This window comes from Pseudophryne corroboree, chromosome 5, assembly GCF_028390025.1.
Source record: "Pseudophryne corroboree isolate aPseCor3 chromosome 5, aPseCor3.hap2, whole genome shotgun sequence".
NCBI classification, from domain to species: Eukaryota; Metazoa; Chordata; class Amphibia; order Anura; family Myobatrachidae; genus Pseudophryne; species Pseudophryne corroboree.
The window spans coordinates 25,698,869-25,725,124 of NC_086448.1; the positions used below are offsets into that span (position 1 = coordinate 25,698,869).

Sequence of the window (26,256 nt, forward strand, 5' to 3'; positions counted from 1 at the left end):
TGACAGCGGTGGCATGTGGGAGGTGATGGTGGCGGCCAGCGTTGGGGAGTTGACGGCGGTGGGCGGTAGGGGGAGCAGGATGGCGGCAGGGGGAGCTGCCAGCATCTGCGGCAGCGGAGAGTGATGTCTGTGGCGGGTTGGGGAGGCGCTGCAGGGAGAGAGGTGCCTGACCGATGGACGGCCAGGCAAGGTACCTCTCATCCCCGTAGCCCGCCGCACCGCTCCCCGTCTCCTCACCTCAATCCGACTTGTTTTAAGTCGGATTGAGATTGTCGGAAAAGGGGCCAAAACCTGTCGGATTTTGCCCCATTTCCGACAGAAGCACACAGATGGTCAGCTATTCTGCCGATCCACGTGTTTCCCGACAAGTCGGGAATTCCCCACTTGTCGGAAAATGTTTTACTTTTTTGAATAGGTCGGAACCCCTTTCGACCGAAATCTGCCGGAAGCTGCCGTCTTTCTGACAAGACGGCAGCTTCCGACAGTTATTGAATACACCCCATAATATTGAGCTTATTGTGGACCTGATTCAGGTTTGCAAGTAAAGCAAAAATGTGAGTACTGTAACTGGGCACTGCAGGTGGGGGGGGGAGGTGTAACATGTGCAGAGAGAGTTAGATTTGTGTGGGGTCTGTCCAAACTGAAATTTAGATTGCAGTGTAAAAATAAAGGGGTCTATTTACTAAGCCGTGGCTGAAGATAAAGTGGATGGAGATAAAGTACCAGCCAATCAGCTCCTAACTGTCATTTTTCAAACCCAGTCTGTAATGTGGCAGTAAGGAGCTGATTGGCTGATGAGCTTAACCATGGATGGTTCACTGGTGTGTAAGGACAGCGCCTGTACAAAGTAGCTCTGCTGTGGCTACATGCGCAGCTGAATGGTGGACGCCAGTACCCATCGGTGAAGCCATCATAAAGCGCGCCGTGGTGGCTGCCGCCGCAATCCCGGCATCTAATGGAAAAGCATTTCCAGTTGTTCGGGAACATCTATGGCTGCCAAACATCTGTTTCCGATGTCCAACCCTACAGCAAAGCTATAGTGCCCGGCACATTCCCTCAGGAGCGATACAGACTCCCGTATGCGCCAGAAGTTTCCAGTTAATATATCATGTACTATGTACTAAGCCTTAGAGAATGGGAAGAGATAAAGTACCAGCCAATCAGCTCCTAACTGCCATGTTACCGGCTGTGTTTCAAAAATGACAGTTACAGTTAGGAGCTTGGTTGGTACTTTTTCTCCGTCCACTTTATCTCTCTCCAAAACTTAGTAAATAGCCCCTGTACTCACCATGGAACTCTGGAAAGGTAGAGAACGAAGGGAAGAGGCGAAAGCGTCCGATTCCAGTGATCCAGCATTTTCATGTAGTTTAAAAATGTATCTGTTTGGGGGGGAATGCAAATATGGGTGTAATTGTTCTAAGACTTTCTGGAAATCCTAAGAAACTTTTAAATGTCCCTCATATGACAATTCAGGGACGAAGTCGCAGGGTAACTGGGGTAAACCATCAAATTCCCCGGCAGTTCGGCGGCAAGTTGATATTTTGCTGTGGAATTTTTTTTCCCATAAGGATGACATTACCCCCATTAGCATGAGAGGTACGAGGACCGGCCTGAGCCATTCTTTGACCCCGGCCTGATGTCATAGAATGGGGAGGAGCCTATTTAAAACATAACCTTATTATGACTTCACCCTCACAACCCATTTATCCTTCATGTGATAATGCCAGAATATAGGTACTGTACTGTACACAGGACCCTTTTGCTGCAGAGGATAGACCTCTCATTACACGGCATGCTGGTATTTTGCCCGGTATGTTCTGTCTTCCGACCTACACTATGCCTCCTTTCAGATCTGTTCTGCTGCCTCACTTGTTACATGCAAACCTTACATTCTAATGATAGCTCCAGATTATAATATTAATATATATATCATTACATGTATAATTATATGCAATGCTGTTAGCGCCTCCTACGGACCAGTACTGAGTGTTTAAGGCTTAGGAAAATAACCTGCTGCACCATTAATGTGGTCATTTGTTACTGTGCGTCCCAGTAGTGCAATTTTAATTTCTATTTTATGAGCTCACACTGTGTGTCCTGGTCAGACTGCGTTGACGGAAGGGTCGGTTATGGTCGTATGGTATTATCTGGAGATGATCGATGTATAGTTATTATTTATGAGCGTCATAGACTCTGGAATGAAACGTTAGCTGTCAGCTGCTATCGCTTCAATAGCCGTAAACTCTTTGTACTAATACATTGCTCTATATCAGCATCTTTATATGGCCTGAGTGGAGAGATATTCCAGGAGCAGCTCCCCCCCCCCCTACTTTTATCTCCCACCACATCCCTCCTTTGTAACTCTCCACTATGCCTCATCCACCTGTTTTTAACCTCGCACCTCAAACATTACAGGACCCTACACCTTAATACTGTGTTTTCCAGATGCATGATATTTATGTGATTTTATCAATTTACAGTGTTTGTAACACTTGTTAATTATATTACAGTCTATGAATTTTCAATGGTCTATGACAAAATGACATACATAGTAACATAGTATCTAAGGTTGAAAAAAGACAATTGTCCATCAAGTTAAACCTATTTGTGGTCTCCTATGCACGATTATTTTGTATAAAATTTTGACTGAAGTTGATGACTGCCGTTACGTTTTACCCCTCTTTTTTATAATAACCATAGTGCGTGACTATGCCCCGTAACCCTGGATGTCCTTATCCATTAGGAATTTATCTAACTCATTCTTAAAGGTGTTGACTGAGTCGGCCATTACAACTCCCTTAGGCAGGGAATTCCAAACACGTATCGTCCTTACCGTAAAAAAGCCTTTACGCCGTATTGTGCAGAATCTCCTCTCCTCTAACCTGAGCGAGTGTCCACGAGTTCTCTGTGTTAATCTAACCAAAAACAGGTCCTGCGCAAGATCTGTATATTGTCCCCTTATATATTTGTAAATGTTGATCATGTCCCCTCTTAATCTCCTCTTTTCCAGTGTAAACATGCCTAGTCTTGCAAGCCTTTCCTCGTATTCCAGCGTCTCCATACCCTTAATTAGTTTGGTCGCCCACCTTTGAACCTTTTCTAGCTCCAGGATATCCTTTTTGTAGTAAGGTGCCCAGAATTGTACACAGTATTCAAGGTGACGCGTACATCATATTCAATGTAAAGAAGCTACGGAGACTTGGAGCTTCTCCAGATACGATGTACACACGCTGCATGGGTGGGGAGCATTTTGGGTGGGGGATCAGCATCTGGACTGGATGATTGATGTCTCCCATCTGGTCCCAAGCAGCGACATAACATCTTGGAGGCCCCGTCTGGTAAAATTACCTAACTCACAGATTAACGGTGGTCATCCTCTGACTGCCTTTATCAACATTAATGGCGCTGGGTTCATAACTATGAGGTTGTGGCCATACCGCGATATTAAGCCGATTGGCCAATATCACCTGCGACGTTGCAGCGTTGTTATACTGTATGATGGAACATATCACATAAAATATATATATGTTTTTATTTCACAAAGCTGTTTACTTACTGTATTCATTTGTACCCTGTGATGATTGTCTGATGTGAATGTCCTGGGACACTTCATTAATGACCACCTATAACAAAACATGTGATGAGTTCTTTGGGTGTTTGTGTAACCTGGTTCCGAGGGCATCATGAGAACCACTCCAATCTCTAATATACACCTGTGACAATACACGTTGATTTGGTGCAGTATACAAAGGTTATCGGGAGAGGAGGGGTGGAGATGAAGTTATGGAAGAGCGTGATGTCCCATATAGTGGACGTTAGAAGAGCAGAGCCGTCCACAGAATTAAATATGGGTAGATTGGGAGCAAATTTTGCCCAGACTAGCAAATCACAAATATCTGTCCGTACATGTTGTATATGTACGAGCGTCGTGGTGATTCTGTAATTAGACTTAGGGTCTGATTCCGATTTGTACATAATGATGATGTTTTCGCAAATGGCCGATGGTTTGTTACTGTGCGTGTGTGAATATCCTCAGAAACCCTTACTGCGCACGGGAGAACTGCATTTGCAAATGGGTACGCGGTTGCGCACTTAATCGCAAGTACATGAGAAGACCATTGCATATGGGTAGAGCCTGGGTAGTAACAAAGATAAGCACAAGAAGTGTTTATGATCGTGAAGTGGGAGTGGGATGGGTGTGTCATGGACTTGTGCTGGGAGCCTCATGGGCGGGCTTGTGCATTTGGCTATTGAAACGGATAGTCTGTTTTATAAAATTATACTGTACTTTTTGTCACTATACTTAATAAGCACCAATTACGTTTTCAAATATATATGATATGCAGGGCTTAATTTGCTGGAACACTGTGGAACGTTGCTCAAGCACTTGTGCTGGCTCAGTAACCATGGCAGCCACAGTCACATATGTATAGTGTGCAGAGAGGCTCTCAAACGTACCTTCTAGCCCTGTCTGCTCTGTGACATCCTCCTACTCCTTCTGCACCCCCTGACAGCACATGCTGTGCTGAGAGTCTGTGTCTGGCAGCCATATTTGTCTATCCTCCAGAGAGGATTTTAAAGGAGATAATGGTTTATAGGAAGGCCGCTAAGGAAAATGCATGTTTAAACTGTACTTTACTTGTTATTTAAAGAAAAAAACAACAACTTACAGTATAGTATATTTAGGATTTGTGCATTAGTAGATCTCTTGATAATCGTCCTTTACCAAGAAAAGGATCAGTAACGTAGCCCTGGAACAAAGCGAATACAGATAGTATCAATCAATGGGACCAGGTGGGATACACCCAAGGATACTGGAAGAGCTAAAATATGTGCTGGTAGCACCATTAACAGAATTATTCAACCAGTCACTAGATACAGGTGTAATTCCAGAGGACTGTAAAATAGCAAATGTAGTTCCACTGCACAAAAGTGGAAGCAAGGAAGAAGCAAGTAACTACAGACCTGTAAGCATTACATCAGTAGTAAGGAAAGTAATGGAAAAACTATTAAAAGAAAATGTTGCGGTATAGATTAAATCAAACCACTTCCAGGATCCAAAACAGCATGGATTTACTGGTGGGAGATCATGCCAAACAAATCTTACTGACTTTTTTGACTCCTTGACGAAAATAATAGATCAATGGGGGGCTGTAGATGAAGCAAATATCTAGAATTTAGTATGGCCTGTGACACTGTCCCACATGGCAGACTGCTAAATTAACTGGAAAGCTTGGGATTGGATTATAAAACAGTTAAATGGAAAACCTAGTTGCAGGATAGAAAACAGAGAGGTGTAAATAGACAGGAGGGAAATGTTACCAGTGGAGTACCCCAGGGATCTGTACTTGAACTTGTGCTCTTTAATATCTATATTGGTGACATTGCAAATGGAATAGAAGGATAAGTATGCCTTTTTGAAGATGATACAAAGACATGCAACAGGGTAGATACACAGGGAGGGGTAAAACAAATGACTGATGACCTAGGTAGACTAGAGGAATGGGCAAGAGTGTGGCAATTACAGTTTAATGCTAGAAAAAATGCAAAATCATGCACTTGGGTCTCAAAAAGCCAAAGGCTAAATATAGTATTAATGGCACTATACTGGGAACTACTGAGGAGGAAAAGGATCTAGGAGTCACTATTTCAGATGACATAAAGGATAAATATAGTATTAATGGCACTATACTGGAAACTACTGAGGAGGAAAGGGATCTAGGAGTCACTATTTCAGATGACATACAGGCAGGAAAGCAACGCAACAAAGCAATGAGAAAGGCAAGTCAGGTGCTTGGCTGCATTGGGAGAGGAATCAGCAGCAGAAGTAATAATGCCACTGTAATGCCATGGTGCGTCCTCATCTAGAATACTATGTCCGGTTCTGGAGACCATATCTCCAGAAGGATATTAATTCATCAGGGAGCGTACAAAGAAGGGCAAATAATATGCTGCATAGCCTACATCACAAAACTTACCTGGAAAGACTAAATAAATTCAGTATGTATAGTTTGGAGCAGAGAAGGGAAAGGGGGGACCCGATAGAAACTTTCACATGTATCAAGGGTCTTAACAAAGTCCAGGAGGGAAATAATCTTCAAAGGGAGAGAAGAATTAGAACACGAGGACATGAACTGAGACTGGAGGGGGGAGGTTGAGGGGAAACTGAAGGAGAAATAACTTCACAGAAAGGGCAGTGGATAAGTGGAATAGCCTCCCATCAGACAGAGCAATGTAAACATGCATGGGATAGACATAAGGATATCCTTACAAAGAAATAAGGTTCAGAAAGGCATTTCCTAAAGGATACGAAAGGGGCAGACTAGATGGGTCAAGTGGTTCTTATCTGACGCTACATTCTACGTTTCTATGTAGTACATTAATATATGATTTTTTTTTACTACATTTCTCCGAATAATAAATTAATATTATATGTTGATTTTGCCTCACTTTGGGCTTAATGTACAGTAGCAATGCCATTAAATCGGCTGTACAGTGCTCCAAAGAAGTGTGCGCAGCTTCAGTTTGTGTTTCCAACCGTGAGCAGAGTTGAACGCATTTTGCGTTGCGACCGGCTCTTTGTGCCTGCCTGTCTATTATTAACCATCAGTGTGCAGATGCACCTACCGTAGGTGCAAATGATACGTCGCCATGGTCCGCATTTGCGCAAATGTACCTGTGGCCGGAGAGACCCAGCCCACGTGGACAATGGCGGTGCGGCACTAAAGGGGTTAACCCTCAGTGACCGGCGCCATATTCAAGGACAATGGGCGCTTGGCGCCACTTTTAAACTGTGCACTGGTGCTAAACGCCATCTTTAAATGTAGTGTGGGTGCTAGGCACCGGGTATTTAAAAATATATTTACTACTGTGTTTTCACCAATGTTATATTTAATGCAAATGCCAGCACTTAGAAGGAATGTGTAAGCTGTGTTGGTTTTAAAATGCACTTACTATAGATGTCTGAATAATCATCTCCTGTCAGTAGAAAGTGGCATGCTAATGGCCCTGTCCTAGCAGAGAGGTGTGAATGACAAAACCTTTTGATGTGTAAAGATGCTAATCACGGGGTCTATGGGCTTGGGACCTGTTTCATGTACCTGATTTAATTGATATACGAACCCTGAATGGCAGATGCAGGAAGGAAGACTGTTTGTTTGTATTGTAGCCTTTCCTGTTGTAATCTCAAACACTGGGTTTGCCTGGAGATGTGAATGAGACAGAAACATTTGTATTTTGAAGCTATGTGATAAATTTATCAATAGTGAATGTTAATCTGATACCAAACGTTGTCTGGGTGACAGGAAGGAGGATATTGTTTTATTGCACTTATCTCCTTTTGAAATGTAATTTATTTATTGGTATTTTGTAAAATAACCTGATTGGTTGGAGAAGACAGGGAGGGCTTACCCCCCCTGTGGTACTGTGTGGAAAATTGACATAAAAAGGAGGCCTGTGTGCCTCCAGGTTGTAGTTGTACCATCTTATTCTGCTGGAACATCTTGCTGTATGCTGTTGCCCCTAGCAATAGGGAAGAGTTCTCTGTAGAACTATTGAGCAAATAAATACCATTTGCCTCAAGAAGGCCGCGTCATCTTGTGACCTACAGGGTTATGCCAAACCTAGCCCCGTCCTCCGGCTGTCCAGGGAAGCACCTAACGTCTCCAAGTTCCGCCTTCCGCCAGCTACCGGTAGAGGCCTAGCAAGTGGCTAGTGGGGATTCGTCAACACCACACAGGTGTGGTAAGGCAGTGCGTCGGCACATACAGAGCAGAACCGTGGTTCCAAACGCCACGGCAGGTTAGGAGTTTGGTGGTGGCAGCATAAACCCGCCCACAGCGCAGTGGGTGGAGTCAGTAAAAGGCGGTTACTGACGGTAAGCGGGAATCCCCTATGTGGTCAGGCCTCGTGTGACCTAATCTTCCAATCTGTGCGCAGGAGACGGGACGCGAAAGTGGCGAGTGCTTTCGTACGGGACCGTCCTGTCACAGAAATTGGTGGCATAGCGGTGGGATCATCCCAGGCGGCTTTTCATCACCCGATTGGAGAAGCCGAGTTACTCAGGAGAGGAGTAACTGCAGCGCAGGAGAACGCACAAGATGGCGGAATTCAGCGGAATGTCCAAGGATGATCTGGAGATCATGTGCCAGGAGAAGGGTGTTGATATCCCTTTCAACGCGTCCAGAAGCGTCATGAAGGCGGCGCTCATGAGCGTGGAGGAGTCCCATCGGGCGGTGGTGGAAAGCACTGACGGCGTCAGCATCGCAGAAGATGGCCCAACAGTGGACCTTCGTAAGGAACCGGTGAGACCCACAAGCCCCGCCCTCTCTCACAGCAGCAATGTTTCCCAGCAATCCCTAGCAGGGCCAGGATCCCAACGTCCCATGGGGGGCGGCCCGGATACCCTAGCAGATCGGCTAGCGGAATTGGGGGAAAGGGCAACGGAGCAAGAACGCATGCTTGTCATTCGGATGTGGCATGCGGAGCGGGCACCACAGGCCGTGGTACCCCGGGAGCCGTTGTCAGCTGTTGTACACAGATCAGGACGTATTCAGTTTGCCAAGTTTGCAGACAGTGATGGGGACATTGATGGACATTTGCAAGTTTTTGAAAGGACTTGTAAACTACACGATCTACCCAAGTCAGAGTGGGTGAGACACCTTGTGCCCACTCTGCATGGAGAGGCATTGGGGGCCTATCGAGGAGTGGCCACGGAGGACTGTGGGGATTACGACGAAGTTGCGAAGGCCCTCCTCCAGCGATTCTTCATCACTCCAGAGTCTTACAGGAAGAAGTTCAGAGACTTGCCCAAGAATCCTAGCAGCACCCATGAGCAGTTCGCCAACCAGCTGCGGCAGTACGTGGTGAAGTGGGTGAAGGATTCGGAAGCCACTACATGGGACGCACTGATTGACCTGATCTGCAGGGAGCAGTTCTACTGCAGGTGCGCCCCAGAAGTGAAGGAGTGGGTGCTAGATTAGGAGCCACCCAGCTTAAAGATGGCTGCCCAGTTAGCAGACAAGTATGTGGCAATTCGGCCACAGGGCCAGAAGCGCCCAGCCAGCAGCCAGCTCCAAAAGACTGTACCACCAAGGGGACACCCCTCTGCAACTCATCACCCCCAAAGACAAGCATCTTCCAACCCGGGTGCTCTTGGCCAGCAACCGCACCGCAGCGTCCCTGCAAGTGATCAGAGATCATCGGTGCCACGACTGGAGAAGAAGTGCTACGGCTGTGGGAAAATTGGACATCTGAGGATGAACTGTCCTGCATCCCAAGCACCTCAGACTCGTGTCCCAAATCCGAGTGCTGGAGCCCGGCTCGCTTGTTTGACGAGAGGAGATGAGCCTACAGAGACTGTTCCCCCTCCAGTCAGTCCGATGGAGTGTGGCGAGAGACAGGTGCACTCTGTGGAGATAGTCACCTGCATGGCCAAACAGCCCCTACACAACATGTGGAGGCACCTGCAGCCAGTCCACGTGGGACCCCTGCAGGGAGAAGGCCTAAGAGACTCTGGGGCCTCAATCACTGTGGTGAGCCCCCACCTTATAGATCCTGCTGCAGTATTGCAGGGTCGCACTGCCAAGGTCACCCTGGCAGATGGAATGGAGAAAGCGGTTCCCATGGCAAGAGTCTACCTGGACTGGGGAGCTGGACCAGAGTTGCGAGAAGTTGCCGTCATGGATGGTCTCCCAACTGATGTGGTCCTGGGAAATGATCTGGGTGGTGGGATCGTCACTACGTTTGTTGGCGCCATTCCCCGGAGTCAAGTTCCACAACCACCGTTGACATCAGCTACTCCAGCACAGCACAGCCCAGCCCAGAGGAAAAGACTACAGCTGCTAGACAACTGCCAGCACAGCCAACCACATCATCAACCAGCCCAGAGGAAGAGATTACGGCGGCTAGATCGGCACATCGACCCCACATGCCTTTTGCCTCTGGTATGCCTACGTCCCCTAGCAATGCAGAGGATGTTGGTTCCAGCTCGTTTGATCCTGTGGGGGTGCCCAATGATGCTCCTGACCCAAGTGGTTTGCCAACTCCGGCGGTGAGTATGAGAAACCATACTGACTTTTCCATGACTGACCCTTACCAGACTGACCCTAGTAGTCCCCACCTAGATCCCCCTGTAGAGTGTCCCAATTTAGGAGAGATTGAGGGCCACAGGCAGGAGTTTAGGGAGGCTCAACTCTCTGACCCATCCCCGAAAGGCATGAGGCGCCACTCTGGCAGCGGCCTTGACAGGGTTGGGGCAGGAAGTTTGACCTGGCAGGAAGGGTTAAGGTACAGGGTAGACAGGAAAGTGGGAGGGGATAGACCAGATAGGTAATGTGTCCAACTGGTCCCCCCAGGGAACATTCCTGCGCAACCGGTGTCGGTTGCCAGCAAAACCCCTTTGGACAGTAACCCGGAGACAGACCGTACCCTGAAGTGCCTGACACAGAGCTTACCCTGGTCTGGAATGTCGGATGACACCCAGACCAACTGTAAGGCTGGTGCCATGCGTTGGCAGCTGGGGCACTCCAGCGGTTGTGTTGTCTCTGGGCCTCTGCCCATAGGAGAACCCTTGCAGCAAGTTGCTGTGGACATAGCAGGTCCTTTGCCTGTGCTCAGTAGATCGGGGAAGACACGCAGCCTCCCTGTAGTGGATGCCACACAGGATCCAGAGGCTGGTGGTCTGGCCGCCATCACTGTGGCACAGGTAGCGGACGAGGAGGGAGAGTAGGCCTAGGTGACAGGGTAGGTTTCCCGAGTCATAGGTCGACAGAAGAGGATTGGAGGGCAGGTCTGACAGTTCGGGCAGACAGTTGCCAGATAGGTATGACGGAGGTGCAGTGCCTGGGGCACCATGTGTGAGGAGACAGGGGTAGGCCCAAACCAGAGGGGGTGGAGGCAACCAGAGGCTGTCCCCGACCCACATCACCCAGACCGGTACTGACCTTAGAACCTGTAAGGCCCTACGGACACGTCATTGACTTTAGTCCTGTAGTGAACCCCTTGACAGAGATGGCTAGGAAGGGCATTCCCAAGTCAGTGGACTTTGCACCCGCTTGCGAGTTGGCATTCCAGTCATTGAAGGAGGCTCGGGTACCCGCTCCAGTGATGATGGCGCACATTCTTGACCAGGACTGTGTGTTACGAACTACTGCGCCACTGCACGGACTGGGAGTAGTACCGAGCCAGAAAGAGCCATATGGGCAGGAGCACCCTGTGGCCTGTTTGAGCAGTATACTGCTATTGTGGGAGGTGGGGTATGCCACAATTGGGACACCGTGGGTGGCACTTGTGTGTAACTGGCCCCCCACCGTGGTGACTTACCACCCACCTGTTAGGTGGCTGCAACCTACCTTGGGGAAATAGGACAGACTTTTGTGGTGGAGCTTTGAACTTGAACTTCAGGTGGACTATTTGAGCATTGTGCACCCACGAAGAGAGGCCCACTGCACTATGGATGAACTGTCTAGGCCGGAGCCTACGCCCCCAGGTAGCGTCACCTTCAACCCCATTAAGGCCTGCGGGACCAGGGACCAAATTGTTGGGACATGGGTCCCTGGTTGACCCGCTTGAATGGGGGGGGAGGAGTGTGGCCGGAGAGACCCCAGCCCACGTGGACAATGGCGGCACGGCACTGAAGGGGTTAACCCTCAGTGACCGGTGCCATATTCAAGGACAATGGGCGCTTGGCGCCACTTTTAAACTGTGCACTGGTGCTAAACGCCATCTTTAAATGTAGTGTGGGTGCTAGGCACCGGGTATTTAAAAATATATTTACTACTGTGTTTTCACCAATGTTATATTTAATGCAAATGCCAGCACTTAGAAGGAATGTGTAAGCTGTGTTGGTTTTAAAATGCACTTACTATAGATGTCTGAATAATCATCTCCTGTCAGTAGAAAGTGGCATGCTAATGGCCCTGTCCTAGCAGAGAGGTGTGAATGACAAAACCTTTTGATGTGTAAAGATGCTAATCACGGGGTCTATGGGCTTGGGACCTGTTTCATGTACCTGATTTAATTGATATACGAACCCTGAATGGCAGATGCAGGAAGGAAGACTGTTTGTTTGTATTGTAGCCTTTCCTGTTGTAATCTCAAACACTGGGTTTGCCTGGAGATGTGAATGAGACAGAAACATTTGTATTTTGAAGCTATGTGATAAATTTATCAATAGTGAATGTTAATCTGATACCAAACGTTGTCTGGGTGACAGGAAGGAGGATATTGTTTTATTGCACTTATCTCCTTTTGAAATGTAATTTATTTATTGGTATTTTGTAAAATAACCTGATTGGTTGGAGAAGACAGGGAGGGCTTACCCCCCTGTGGTACTGTGTGGAAAATTGACATAAAAAGGAGGCCTGTGTGCCTCCAGGTTGTAGTTGTACCATCTTATTCTGCTGGAACATCTTGCTGTATGCTGTTGCCCCTAGCAATAGGGAAGAGTTCTCTGTAGAACTATTGAGCAAATAAATACCATTTGCCTCAAGAAGACCGCGTCATCTTGTGACCTACAGGGTTATGCCAAACCTAGCCCCGTCCTCCGGCTGTCCAGGGAAGCACTTAACGTCTCTAAGTTCCGCCTTCCGCCAGCTACCAGTAGAGGCCTAGCAAGTGGCTAGTGGGGATTCGTCAACACCACACAGGTGTGGTAAGGCAGTGCGTCGGCACATACAGAGCAGAACCGTGGTTCCAAACGCCAAGGCAGGTTAGAAGTTTGGTGGTGGCAGCATAAACCCGCCCACAGCGCAGTGGGTGGAGTCAGTAACAGGCGGTTACTGACGGTAAGCGGAAATCCCCTATGTGGTCAGGCCTCGTGTGACCTAACCTTCCAATCTGTGCGCAGGAGACGGGACGCGAAAGCGGCGAGTGCTTTCGTACGGGACCGTCCTGTCACAGTACCCTTATCCAAAAATCCAGGACACAGTCAGTCCCGGCATTGCTGCAAGTTTAATCTTTTTTTTTTCTCTGCTGCTTCAATTAAAACTAAAAACTCCCTGAGCAGGCGACATCGTTAGGGAAAACTTTGCAGAGAAATCCCATATTTCTTTCTTCAGGATGAGTGTTCTGGTGCAGGCGGAGGCCCCGGTAATGGGTTTAATGAAGGTAGAATACAGAGGCGCTTGTGCCTCATCCTCTCCTCCGCACTGTGAGATCTCAGGTCCTATTTCATCCCCAGTCCCCACCATGCTGAGGTGCTCCTGACGAGCGGTGTGTAGTTCATATTACAGTCTGGATTCCTGTTGAAGATTATAATTACTGAGCGTGGCCGTATTTTACATTAAGGAGTAAGCAATAAATATGTGAATATATAACGAGGCAGTCATTTACTCCTCACTGCTACACCTTCCCGGGGAAACAATGTTATTTCTGGTATAGATTTACATAGTAATTCCGAAAGATGGTTGCCATGGCGACGCTGGTAACGAGGGAGAGAGTTGGTTGGTATGTGGAGGATTTACAAGTCAGGGTCTCTGCTACAATCAGGAACCACAGCCCCAGACATGTGGGCACAGAATACGTTTGGTTGTGTGTTATCTGTTTAATGTGTCCAGAGCAGAAGAACACATGGGGCCCTAGGCTTGTTACTGGTTTGGGGCCCCTTTTCCAGCTCTTAATGTCAAAAACCCACACAGGGAAATGGTTTTAAGTAATCCAGACGTTTCCATACCCATTGGGTTCTAGACCAGAGCCTAGGTTGCCTAATGGATAACCCATCTCTGGTTGGGTCTAAGCTCTGCTTTATGATAAAATAAATCCATATGGTTTCTCGGATGGGACTGAATTTATCATACAGAGGTTGTGAAAAGAAATTCACATCAAGACTTAATTCATGAGGATTCTGTACAAGAAGATACATGTACAGTAATGTGTTTGCAGGGCACCAAAGCCGTAACAAATATCACCAGTGCCCCCTTTATTGTGGTGAGTTATAGTATGTGGCAGGGCCGGGTGTGGGTCACAGGGGCCTACTGGGAGAAGTGGAGGAGGTGTGGCCAGTGCTATGTGGGTGTGGCTGGTCAGTGCCATGCGGGCGTGTAAGTCCCCTATCCTACCAGCACCAATGTCTTCCTAAATACATAAAAATAGAAAAATTGCATTTTGTGAGCAAAATAGAAATACAATCTAAATACTTATGTTTTATGTCCATTATGTGTATTATAGAATGCACAGCCTTCCTACTAGGTCCATTATGCAATGCACGGCCTTCCTACTATGTCTATTATGCAATGCACGGCCTTCCTACTAGGTCCATTATGCAATGCACAGCCTTCCTACTAGGTCCATTAGACAATGCATGGCCTTCCTACTATGTCTATTATACAATGCACGGCCTTCCTACTAGGTCCATTATACACATACACAGCCTTCCTACTAGGTCCATTATACAATGCACAGCCTTCCTACTAAGTCCATTATACAATACACGGCCTTCCTACTAGGTCCATTATACAATGCACGGCCTTCCTACTAGGTCCATTATACAATGCACAGCCTTCCTACTAGGTCCATTATACACATACACAGCCTTCCTACTAGGTCCATTATACAATACACGGCCTTCCTACTAGGTCCATTATACAATGCACGGCCTTCCTACTAGGTCCATTATACAATGCACGGCCTTCCTACTAGGTCCATTATACAATGCACGGCCTTCCTACTATGTCTATTATACAATGCACGGCCTTCCTACTGGGTCCATTATACACATATACAGCCTTCCTACTGGGTCCATTATACACATACACAGCCTTCCTACTAGGTCCATTATACAATGCACGGCCTTCGTACTAGGTCCATTATACAAATACACAGCCTTCCTACTAGGTCCATTATACAATGCACGGCCTTCCTACTAGGTCCATTATACAATGCACGGCCTTCCTACTAGGTCCATTATACAATGCACGGCCTTCCTACTAGTTCCATTATACAATGCACGGCCTTCCTACTAGGTCCATTATCCAATGCACGGCCTTCCTACTAGGTCCATTATACAATGCACAGCCTTCCTACTAGGTCCATTATACAATGCACGGCCTACCTACTAGGTCCATTATACAATGCACGGCCTTCCTACTAGTTCCATTATCCAATGCACAGCCTTCCTACTAGGTCCATTATCCAATGCACAGCCTTCCTACTAGGTCCATTATACAATGCACGGCCTTCCTACTAGGTCCATTATACAATGCACGGCCTTCCTACTAGGTCCATTATACAATGCACTGCCTTCCTACTAGGTCCATTATACAATGCACGGCCTTTCTACTAGGTCCATTATACAATGCACGGCCTTCCTACTAGGTCCATTATGCAATGCATGGCCTTCCTACTAGGTCCATTAGACAATGCACGGCCTTCCTACTAGGTTTATTAGACAATGCACGTCCTTCCTACTAGGTCCATTATGCAATGCACGGCCTTCCTACTAGGCCCATTATACAATGCACGGCCTTCCTACTAGGTCCATTATGCAATGCACAGCCTTCCTACTAGGTCCATTATTCAGTGCACAGCCTTCCTACCAGGTCCATTAGACAATGCACGGCCTTCCTACTAGGTCAATTATACAATGCACAGTCTTCCTACTAGGTCCATTATACAATGCACGGCCTTCCTACTAGTTCCATTATCCAATGCACAGCCTTCCTACTAGGTCCATTATCCAATGCACAGCCTTCCTACAAGGTCCATTATACAATGCACGGCCTTCCTACTAGGTCCATTATACAATGCACGGCCTTCCTACTAGGTCCATTATACAATGCACTGCCTTCCTACTAGGTCCATTATACAATGCACGGCCTTCCTACTAGGTCCATTATACAATGCACGGCCTTCCTACTAGGTCCATTATGCAATGCATGGCCTTCCTACTAGGTCCATTAGACAATGCACGGCCTTCCTACTAGGTTTATTAGACAATGCACGTCCTTCCTACTAGGTCCATTATGCAATGCACGGCCTTCCTACTAGGCCCATTATACATTGCACGGCCTTCCTACTAGGTCCATTATGCAATGCACAGCCTTCCTACTAGGTCCATTATTCAGTGCACAGCCTTCCTACCAGGTCCATTAGACAATGCACGGCCTTCCTACTAGGTCCATTATACACATACACAGCCTTCCTACTAGGTCCATTATACAATGCACAGCCTTCCTACTAGGTCCATTATACAACGCACAGCCTTCCTACTAGGTCCATTATACAATGCACGGCCTTCCTATTAGGTCCATTATACAATGCACGGCCTTCCTACTAGGTCCATTATACAATGCACGGCCTTCCTACTAGGTCCATTATACAATGCACGGCCTTCCTACTAGGTCCATTATACAATACACGGCCTTCCTACTAGGTCCATTATACAATGCACGGCCTTCCTACTAGGTCCATTATACAATGCACGGCCTTCCTACTAGGTCCATTATACAATGCACGGCCTTCCTACTAGGTCCATTATACAATGCACGGCCTTCCTACTTGGTCCATTATACAATGCACGGCCTTCCTACTAGGTCCATTATACAAAGCACAGCCTTCCTACTGGGTCCATTATACAATGCACGGCCTTCCTACTAGGTCCATTATACAATGCACGGCCTTCCTATTAGGTCCATTATACAATGCACGGCCTTCCTACTAGGTCCATTATACAATGCACGGCCTTCCCACGAGGTCCATTATACAATGCACGGCCTTCCTACTAGGTCCATTTTACAATGCACGGCCTTCCTACTAGGTCCATTATACAATACACGGCCTTCCCACTAGGTCCATTATACAATGCACGGCCTTCCTACTAGGTCGATTATACAATGCATGGCCTTCCTTCCGGATCCATTGTACAGTTCACAGCCCTCCTACCAGGTCCATTATACAATGCACGGCCTTCCTACCTATTATGGATATTTTTCTGGGCAACTAACCCCTGCTGGCCGTGCCTCCAGCGATCTGGTTCTGCACAGCAGGTTCTCTGGGTATGAGATCTGTGAAGGCACAAGGGTTTGATGGCTGGAGGTGTATATAGCATGTTTGTTGTTCTTTATACGGATGTTAATGTAACTACTGAACCTTGCTATGTCCTCTCTTCCAAATTTTCTATGTAATGTCACCTACTGTCTTACAATGTTCACCAAATTGCCCTGATCAGTCTGAAAGCCTTGCCGCTGCCCACCAGCTGTTACTGGATATTGTGGATCCAAATAGTCCCATCTCCTTCACATACAGGTCATCCTAATCTTTAATCCACATCATACCCCTGTGAAAACCGCTGTCATTTCCCTTCTTGTCAGCATGGGTGCTCTACACCTCTTCCCATGTTCTGTGCCACCCGCCCCCCCCCTCCATGATGGTAAATTGAATGCCCCTTATCCCTTATTTTTGAATGCCCCTTAACCCTTATGTCCTGGTGTTATCATCTGTCCAGGCTCTGCAAATTATTTATACCGAATTTTTCTTCTTTTCCTTGTTGTCTTTCCAGTGTAAATGCAGCTCTCAGGGGCTCTACTGTACTTCACAGTGATTACTGAGTACATCTATATAAACGTGTTTCTCTAAAGGTTAATGGGCAAAGGCTCAATCAATAAGAGCTCTAGATCACTAATAATGTAAACCTCTGTCCAAGAGATTGTGACTATAAATGCAATAGGCAGACAGGATGGGTATGCAGCAGACGGGGTGAGTCTGTAACTCCGATGTGCCTGCATTGTGGCAAGTAGGGTGAAAATGCATGTATGAGAATGGGCACCTCACCCTGTGGACAGGATGAGCATACTACATGTTGGACAAGATGAGTGTGTAGGTGGACAGGATGAGCGTGTAACTTGATAGACAGGATGAGCGTGTAACTTGATGGACAGGATGAGCGTGTAACTTGATGGACAGGATAACTGTGTAACTTGGTGGACAGGATAAGTGTGTAACTTGGTGGACAGGTTGAGTGTGAAACTTGGTGAACAGGATAACTGTGTAACTTGGTGGACAGGATAAGTGTGTAACTTGGTGGACAGGTTGAGTGTGTAACTTGGTGGACAGGATAACTGTGTAACTTGGTGGACAGGATAAGTGTGTAACTTGGTGGACAGGATAAGTGTGTAACTTGGTGGACAAGATAACTGTGTAACTTGGTGGACAGGATAAGTGTGTAACTTGGTGGACAGGTTGAGTGTGTAACTTGGTGGACAGGTTGAGTGTGTAACTTGGTGGACAGGATGAGTGTGTAACTTGGTGGACAGGATGAGTGTGTAACTTGTTATATATGGTGAGTCTGTCATTTGGTGAACAAGATGAGTGTATCATCTGGTGGATAGGATGACCACGTAACTTGGTGGACTAGATGAGTGTGTCATTTGGTGGATAGGATGACCACGTAACTTGGTGGACTAGATGAGTGTGCAAATTGGTGGAAAGGATGAGCGTGCAACTTGGTGGAAAGGATGAGCATGTTACATGTAGGACAAGATCATGTGTAATTTGGTTGGTAGGATGAGCTAGCAACTTGGTATATAGGATGAGTCTGTGTAATTTGGTGGATACGATGACCATGTAACTTAGAATACAGAATGCGTGTATAATTTGGTGGATAGGGTGACCATGTAACTTGGTGTACAGGATACATGTGTAATTTGGTGGATACGATGACCATGTAACTTGGAATACTGGATGCGTGTATAATTTGGTGGATAGGGTGACCATGTAACTTGGTGTACAGGATACATGTGTAATTTGGTGGATAGGATGACCATGTAACTTGGTATACAGGATACATGTGTCATTTGGTGGATAGGAAGACTATGTAATTTGGTGTACAGGATACATGTGTAATTTGGTATATAGGATGACCGTGTAACTTGGAATACAGGATACATGTGTAATTTGGTGGATAGGATGACCATGTAACTTGGTGTAAAGGATACATGTGTAACTTGGTGGAAAGGATGACCATGGAACTTGGTGTACAGGATACATGTGTAATTTGGTGGACAGGATAAGTGTGTAACTTGGTGGACAGGTTGAGTGTGTCACTTGGTGGACAGGATAACAGTGTAACTTGGTGGACAGGATAAGTGTGTAACTTGGTGGACAGGTTGAGTGTGTAACTTGGTGGACAGGTTGAGTGTGTAACTTGGTGGACAGGATGAGTGTGTAACTTGGTGGACAGGATGAGTGTGTAACTTGTTATATATGGTGAGTCTGTCATTTGGTGAACAAGATGAGTGTATCATCTGGTGGATAGGATGACCACGTAACTTGGTGGACTAGATGAGTGTGTCATTTGGTGGATAGGATGACCACGTAACTTGGTGGACTAGATGAGTGTGCAAATTGGTGGAAAGGATGAGCGTGCAACTTGGTGGATAGGATGAGCATGTTACATGTAGGACAAGATCATGTGTAATTTGGTTGGTAGGATGAGCTAGCAACTTGGTATATAGGATGAGTCTGTGTAATTTGGTGGATACGATGACCATGTAACTTAGAATACAGAATGCGTGTATATTTTGGTGGATAGGGTGACCATGTAACTTGGTGTACAGGATACATGTGTAATTTGATGGATACGATGACCATGTAACTTGGAATACTGGATGCGTGTATAATTTGGTGGATAGGGTGACCATGTAACTTGGTGTACAGAATACATGTGTAATTTGGTGGATAGGATGACCATGTAACTTGGTATACAGGATACACGTGTCATTTGGTGGATAGGAAGACTATGTAATTTGGTGTACAGGATACATGTGTAATTTGGTATATAGGATGACCGTGTAACTTGGAATACAGGATACATGTGTAATTTGGTGGATAGGATGACCATGTAACTTGGTGTAAAGGATACATGTGTAACTTGGTGGAAAGGATGACCATGTAACTTGGTGTACAGGATACATGTGTAATTTGGTGGAAAGGATGACTATGTAACTTGGTGTACAGGATACATGTGTAATTTGGTGGATAGGATGACCGGGTAACTTGGTGTACAGGATACATGTGTAACTTGGTGGAAAGGATGACCATGTAACTTGGTGTACAGGATACATGTGTCATTTGGTGGATAGGATGACCGTGTAACTTGGTATACAGGATACATGTGTAATTTGGTGGATAGGATGACCATGTAACTTGGTGTACAGGATACATGTGTAATTTGGTGGATAGGATGACCGTGTAACTTGGTGTAAAGGATACATGTGTAATTTGGTGGATAGGATGACCGTGTAACTTGGTATACAGGATACATGTGTAATTTGGAGTATAGGATGACCGAGTAACTTGGTATACAGGATACATGTGTAATTTGGTGGATAGGATGACCGTGTAACTTGGTGTACAAGATACATGTGTAATTTGGTGGATAGGATGACCGTGTAACTTGGTGTACAGGATACATGTGTAATTTGGTGGATAGGATGTCCGTGTAACTTGGTGTACAGGATACATGTGTCATTTGGTGGATAGGATGACTGTGAAACTTGGCATACAGGATACATGTGTAATTTGGTGGATAGGATGTCCGTGTAACTTGGTGTACAGGATACATGTGTCATTTGGTGGATAGGATGACCGTGTATCTTGGTGTACAGGATACATGTGTAATTTGGTAGATAGGATGACCGTGTATCTTGGTGTACAGGATACATGTGTAATTTGGTGGATAGGATGACCGTGTATCTTGGTGTACAGGATACATGTGTAATTTGGTGGATAGGATGACCGGGTAACTTGGTATATAGGATTAGTGTGTGTCATTTGGTGGATAGGATGACCGTGTAACTTGGTATACAGGATACATGTGTCATTTGGTGGACAAGATGATCATGTACTGTAGGTCGCTGGATAAAATGAGGGTGTAGCTTGGTGGAATGTATGAGCGTGTAACTGGAGCATGCATGTAACACGTATGACAGGGTGAGAGTATGATATAGTGGACAGGGTAAGCATGTAACTGGGTAGCAGTAGTATTTTAGGATAAGGTGATCACAGCAATCCAGATGACCGTGTAACAGTGGAGCAAGCTCAGTATGTAATGCAACTACCAGGATAAGCACCCAGGATAAATGTGTAACATTTCTGTGTTCTCTCTATTGAAACAGTGCACGGTTCCTGGGATGAGTGGTCACCGTGGAGTTTGTGCTCATCCACGTGTGGGAGGGGGTACAGGGAGAGGACCCGCACCTGTAGCCAACCTCTGTTCGGGGGTGAAGATTGCAAGGGACCTGAGAAGCAGACCAAGTTCTGTAACATCGCTTTGTGTCCAGGTGAGGAGAATTGCCATGTTATTGCTCTGTGTGTTTGATGGACTTACAGGCTTTTTATGTTGGTACATCCAGTAAGACAAACACTGTCTGTTTCCTTGCAGTGGATGGTAATTGGAACGAATGGTCCAGCTGGAGCGCCTGTTCCGCCACTTGCTCCAATGGGACCCAGAAAAGGATCCGGGAGTGTAATGGACCCTCCTATGGTGGCTCGGAGTGTCACGGCCAGTGGTCGGACACTAGAGACTGCTTCTTAACACAGTGTCCTGGTAAGAGACCACATCATACACTAGTCATACATTCTCCAGTGATGCAGATAGAACCATTTTACATGTTGGGGAAACACATCGCAGCCATACTATGCAGCTGTTGTCAGAATCCGGATAATGTTAACATAAAAAACAACTGATGTCTCGATATGGCCTCCGCCCGGAATGGGATAGTGCTGTTTGCACATCGCACCTTCCGCAGCTAATAGGATCGGCCCCAATGTCTTAAGCTGGGCACACACTATACAATTTATCTGGCGGATAATCTGCCAGATCTAGCTGGTTGGAATGAAAATCAGGTAATGGATGGGAGTAAATGACAATCAATCATTGGCTCCCAAATACTGGAAAATGGACAAAACATGACGTTCACACAAATTGGTTAAATCACAGATTTAACCAGTTTGTATGAGCAACAGTTTTTATCCATTTTCCAGTGTTTGGGAGCCAATGATCGATTGGCGTTTGTTTATTTGTATACTGTGTGTGACGGAGTCTGTATACAGAGCAGAACGGAACTGGTATTGGAAAAAAGCTGCGACTGCTACATTGTAGCACTTTGTGTACAGATCAGAGACTCAGTCGCACACAGAAATACAATTGTCCTATATCACATTAATCAGCGCAGTCTCCTCGTGCGTCCTAGTCGCATTGCGTTGTGACTAAGATGCATTTTCTGCAAAATAGACACCCATAGCTAGCAGAGTCTTACCTGTTACGCTCAGAGGGGTCTGTAGCAAGGATATATAATATGAGGACACATCTGTATACAATACTTCTTTGATGCCAATATATCTTATATGCTATTAATAAAACTATCTATCTATCTATCTATCTATCTATCTATCTATCTATCTATCTATCTATCTATCTATCTATCTATCTATCTATCTACCTATCCAGTATATATATATATCTATCTATCTGGTTTGCGTTATTCATAACCATTGGTCACAGAGCTTATCAGCAGCAGAGCCGACATGGCCAAAAATAGCACGCAAGAACCGGATTCTCACATCATACACCGGCTGACATATATTCCTTGGGCCTTGTCTTCTCTCGGTTCCACGCTGCTGCACCGAGCCTGCCGGCCAATCACAGCAGATACTGCGATTCATCTAGGGGGGGTTCCCTCCCCTTAATGTGTTGCAGAGAAACAATGACCCGATGACACTGTTTATCATCCTATATTCTCTTTTTTTCTCACCGTCAGACTGAAGTTGCTGTGTTAAAGAATAATAAAAGTGCGCTGTCCGCAGCAGCTGGTAGGGGGATGGTCAAAGTCCCTAAAATGTATAAAACAGTAAACAATGAATATATATGTGTATACCTGCGCTGCCTGTAACAGAATATATAACAATCGGACAGTTTGTTTGATGTAATAATAATACTCACAAATTATTCACTAAAATACGCAATACATTAAAAATATAACAAAAATACACGTGCATCGCTGGTATGAAAGGATAACTAAAATCATATGTTGCTGTGGATTTTCTAAAGACGGCTCTGTTATTCTTTCAGTGGATGGGAAGTGGCAGTCCTGGGGGCCGTGGGGGGGCTGCAGCGCCACATGCGATGGAGGGGCGCAGAAGAGAGAGCGCGTCTGCTATGGGCCATTTTTCGATGGGGAATCTTGCCCGGGAGACGCTGAGGAAAGCAAAGCGTGTAATGAGAAAAGGTGCCCGGGTAAGTGTCTCTTTCTCTGTGGTTATAATGACTGAGAGAAGGAATAATTTTTACCATTAATTATAACTACTCATTTTAGTGACAATACCTCTTTTTTTTTCCCCCGATAATTAAATGTTATCAAGGAAGGGGGTCACTTGTTAAACCACTAAAGATTGCAGATACATGGCTGCTTGGGTTATGCCAGCCTACAGTAGCTGTATGGATCTACAGCTGCAGTTGAACTACAAGTACCAGCATGCCTGATTGCCACAATATTCCCCCAAATGTTGAGTTACACAGTCACACAAGGCCTGTTCTAGAACCTATGGGCTAATATTAGTAATAACTCACTGAGATCTACCTGTCTAACGTGTCACCATCTCTCCACATGCCCCCTAGCACAGGCCCCCGGGGGGCAGTCTCCTTCCCCCCCCCCCCCTCTATTGCCTGAGGGTCCAAATTCTTTTTGTATAAAAAATAACATATTCATGACAACTGTAAGTAACATCCTAGACGGTGGCAAATAATGAGATTGCCTGCACACGCGCCCCTCTCCTGGAACACCTGTCTTCATAATCCTTACAATGAAAAGAACACCTGTCATTGTATGAAATGGGACATTACAGACTGGCGGGTGACAGGGCTCGCTCATTAAATGAGCTGATTTCTAAGTTACTCCACCAAATCCCAACCCAGGAGGCAGAAGGGTTTCCTCACCCTGATCTCACGAGCCTGGAAGTACCGAAAAAAGGTCACCAATACGGACATCAAAATGATCTAATGGGAAAAGCTAATTATTTATAGATAATTTGCCAAGGAGAAGTCTACGCTGTATCTTCCGTATTCATATTTACAACATTTTAAGAAACAGGACAGAAACATGTCTGGCTGGAATGGGGCAAACCTCGGAAAATGGCAATTCCAATTTGTTACCCTTCTAACCTGCTCTACTTTCATGCACCCCTCCCCCCCCCCCCCTCCCCCCTAAACATCTGTCTCCATTTACTATTAGGTCGCTGCATCTGCCCGGTAATTAAAAAGCAAATTACAACCAGTAACTCCAATAAACATTTTTTAATGACCTCTTTGCCCAGACATGTTCATCACGAGCGGATGACACATTATCAACATTTTTGTAACTTTTTGTTTTTGTATGTGTATCTCTCTGCCGCCAAAGTTCTCATCACTCCTGTAAGACGCCTGGGAAAGACTGAGAAGAGGCTGGAGGGATGAGAATGTACTGGTAAATACAAGCAACCTTTAAGAAAAGTGACCTCTCTGTCTTTTCAGAACCTCATGAAATTTGTCCTGAGGATAATTTAGCTTCTGTTGTTTGGCAACCAAATCCGGCGGGAGAGACGGCTGAGGCTCGGTGCCCCCGGAACGCCACAGGTAACGCGCTCTCGGCTGTCTGTCTGATCCAGCGCCCTGTGCCCCAGCGGGGTCATCCCTCTCACACGTGTGCTTTTAGTTTCACGCTACAAACATTGCAAACCTTAGCCCTCATTCCGAGTTGATCGCTCGCTAGCTACTTTTAGCAGCCGCGCAAACGCATAGTCGCCGCCCACGGGGGAGTGTATTTTCGCTTTGCAAGAGTGCGAACGCCTGTGCAGCTGAGCGGTACAAAAACATTTTGTGCAAAACAAGACCAGCCCTGTAGTTACTTATTCTGTGCGATGATTGCTGCGACGAAGGTCCCGGAATTGACGTCAGATACCCGCCCTGCAAATGCCTGGACATGCCTGCGTTTTTCCAAACACACCCAGAAAACGGTCAGTGGACACCCAGAAACTCCCACTTCCTGTCAATCTCCTTGCGATCGGCTGTGCAAATGGAATCATTGCTAGAAGCAGTGCAAAACAACGATGCTCTTTGTACCCGTACACCGCGCATGCGCATTGCGGTCCAGACGCATGCGTAGTTTTGCCATTTTTTTAAGTGATCACTACGCTGCAAACAACGGCAGCTAGCGATCAACTCAGAATGAGGGCCCTTGTGTCGTGCCATTGCCATAGAATGTGAGTGGCAATTCCTTTTCATTGTGTCTGACATTCCATGAGCAGTACGCACCATTCATTTTCTTAATGAAGTTACGTAATTCCCGTGAAAATGAGGAAATTGGTAAGTACTGTTACACCGCTGGTGTTTCCAGTGGAAACCAACTCCGTGCCTCGGGGATGTCAAGGGACCTGATAGGCTGATTGCATATTGATCAGCTGACACAATTAATTTTATTCAAAATGAATAATTTATACAAAGAAAACATGGTCATTATTGCCTATTTAATAATGTATGCACTTCTCACAGCAATATAGGTAACACGATGATTACAAACGTGCAAAGTAAATATTCTTGTTGATGTTCTGTCCTGATCCTGCCGCTGTTCTCACAAATCCAGCAACAAATATATAAAACCTATGTTACATGATACATTTCCCTACTTATTGCTGGGAAACTAATACACAAATCAGGGTTTTCCTTCCCGATGGGACATGTACTGTGATGACCTCGTGGTCCTGTGTCACAGATTGTCATATTGGGCCCGGAGGTGAGTGTAACATGAGTAACATTATCAAGCAGAAACCCCCAAATTGTGGGGGTTATTCAGAGTTGTTAGCAAACCAAAAAAGTTAGCAATTGGGCAAAGCCAAAAGTTTATGCAAAAACTATTGGATCAATTTGGATCACATTTTCACTATTGCATAATTTAGTAACCTAGAAAGAAACTGATGTATGTATGATCTTGATGTGCCCAGTTTTCTGTAAGCATCTGGTTAAATCACAGGAGCTCAGGGCCACAGGCGTGGACCTCAGCACCAGCTGCTTTTCCCATGGGCAGCTTTACGTGGCTTGCTCACGAGCAGGGCTGTTTCTAGACAATTTGGCTTCCAGTGCGAGCACTAAAAACATATTTTGCGTGCGGTGAAGGCGCATGCCATCCAGACGAGGGAGCATGATTTCTTTAAAATGGATGTGGCCTCTCTAAAATGAGAGTGCCCTTTCAGGAAAAGACCACCTTACACCCCAGTTTTTGACCCTGCACC

The 26,256-nt window shown here is 46.0% G+C and overlaps 1 protein-coding gene across 5 annotated transcripts in view; it reads left to right on the plus strand.

Moving 5' to 3' along the window:
• Positions 1–26,256, plus strand: part of ADGRB1 (adhesion G protein-coupled receptor B1) — a 680,829-nt gene that overhangs the window by 409,187 nt on the left and 245,386 nt on the right. For all 5 annotated transcript variants that reach the window (XM_063921150.1, XM_063921151.1, XM_063921152.1 and 2 more), the window contains 4 exons: positions 21,111–21,275; positions 21,377–21,541; positions 23,066–23,230; positions 24,503–24,604. In XM_063921150.1, the coding sequence (XP_063777220.1) occupies positions 21,111–21,275; positions 21,377–21,541; positions 23,066–23,230; positions 24,503–24,604 (597 nt within the window). The remainder of the gene's footprint in view (positions 1–21,110; positions 21,276–21,376; positions 21,542–23,065; positions 23,231–24,502; positions 24,605–26,256) is intronic.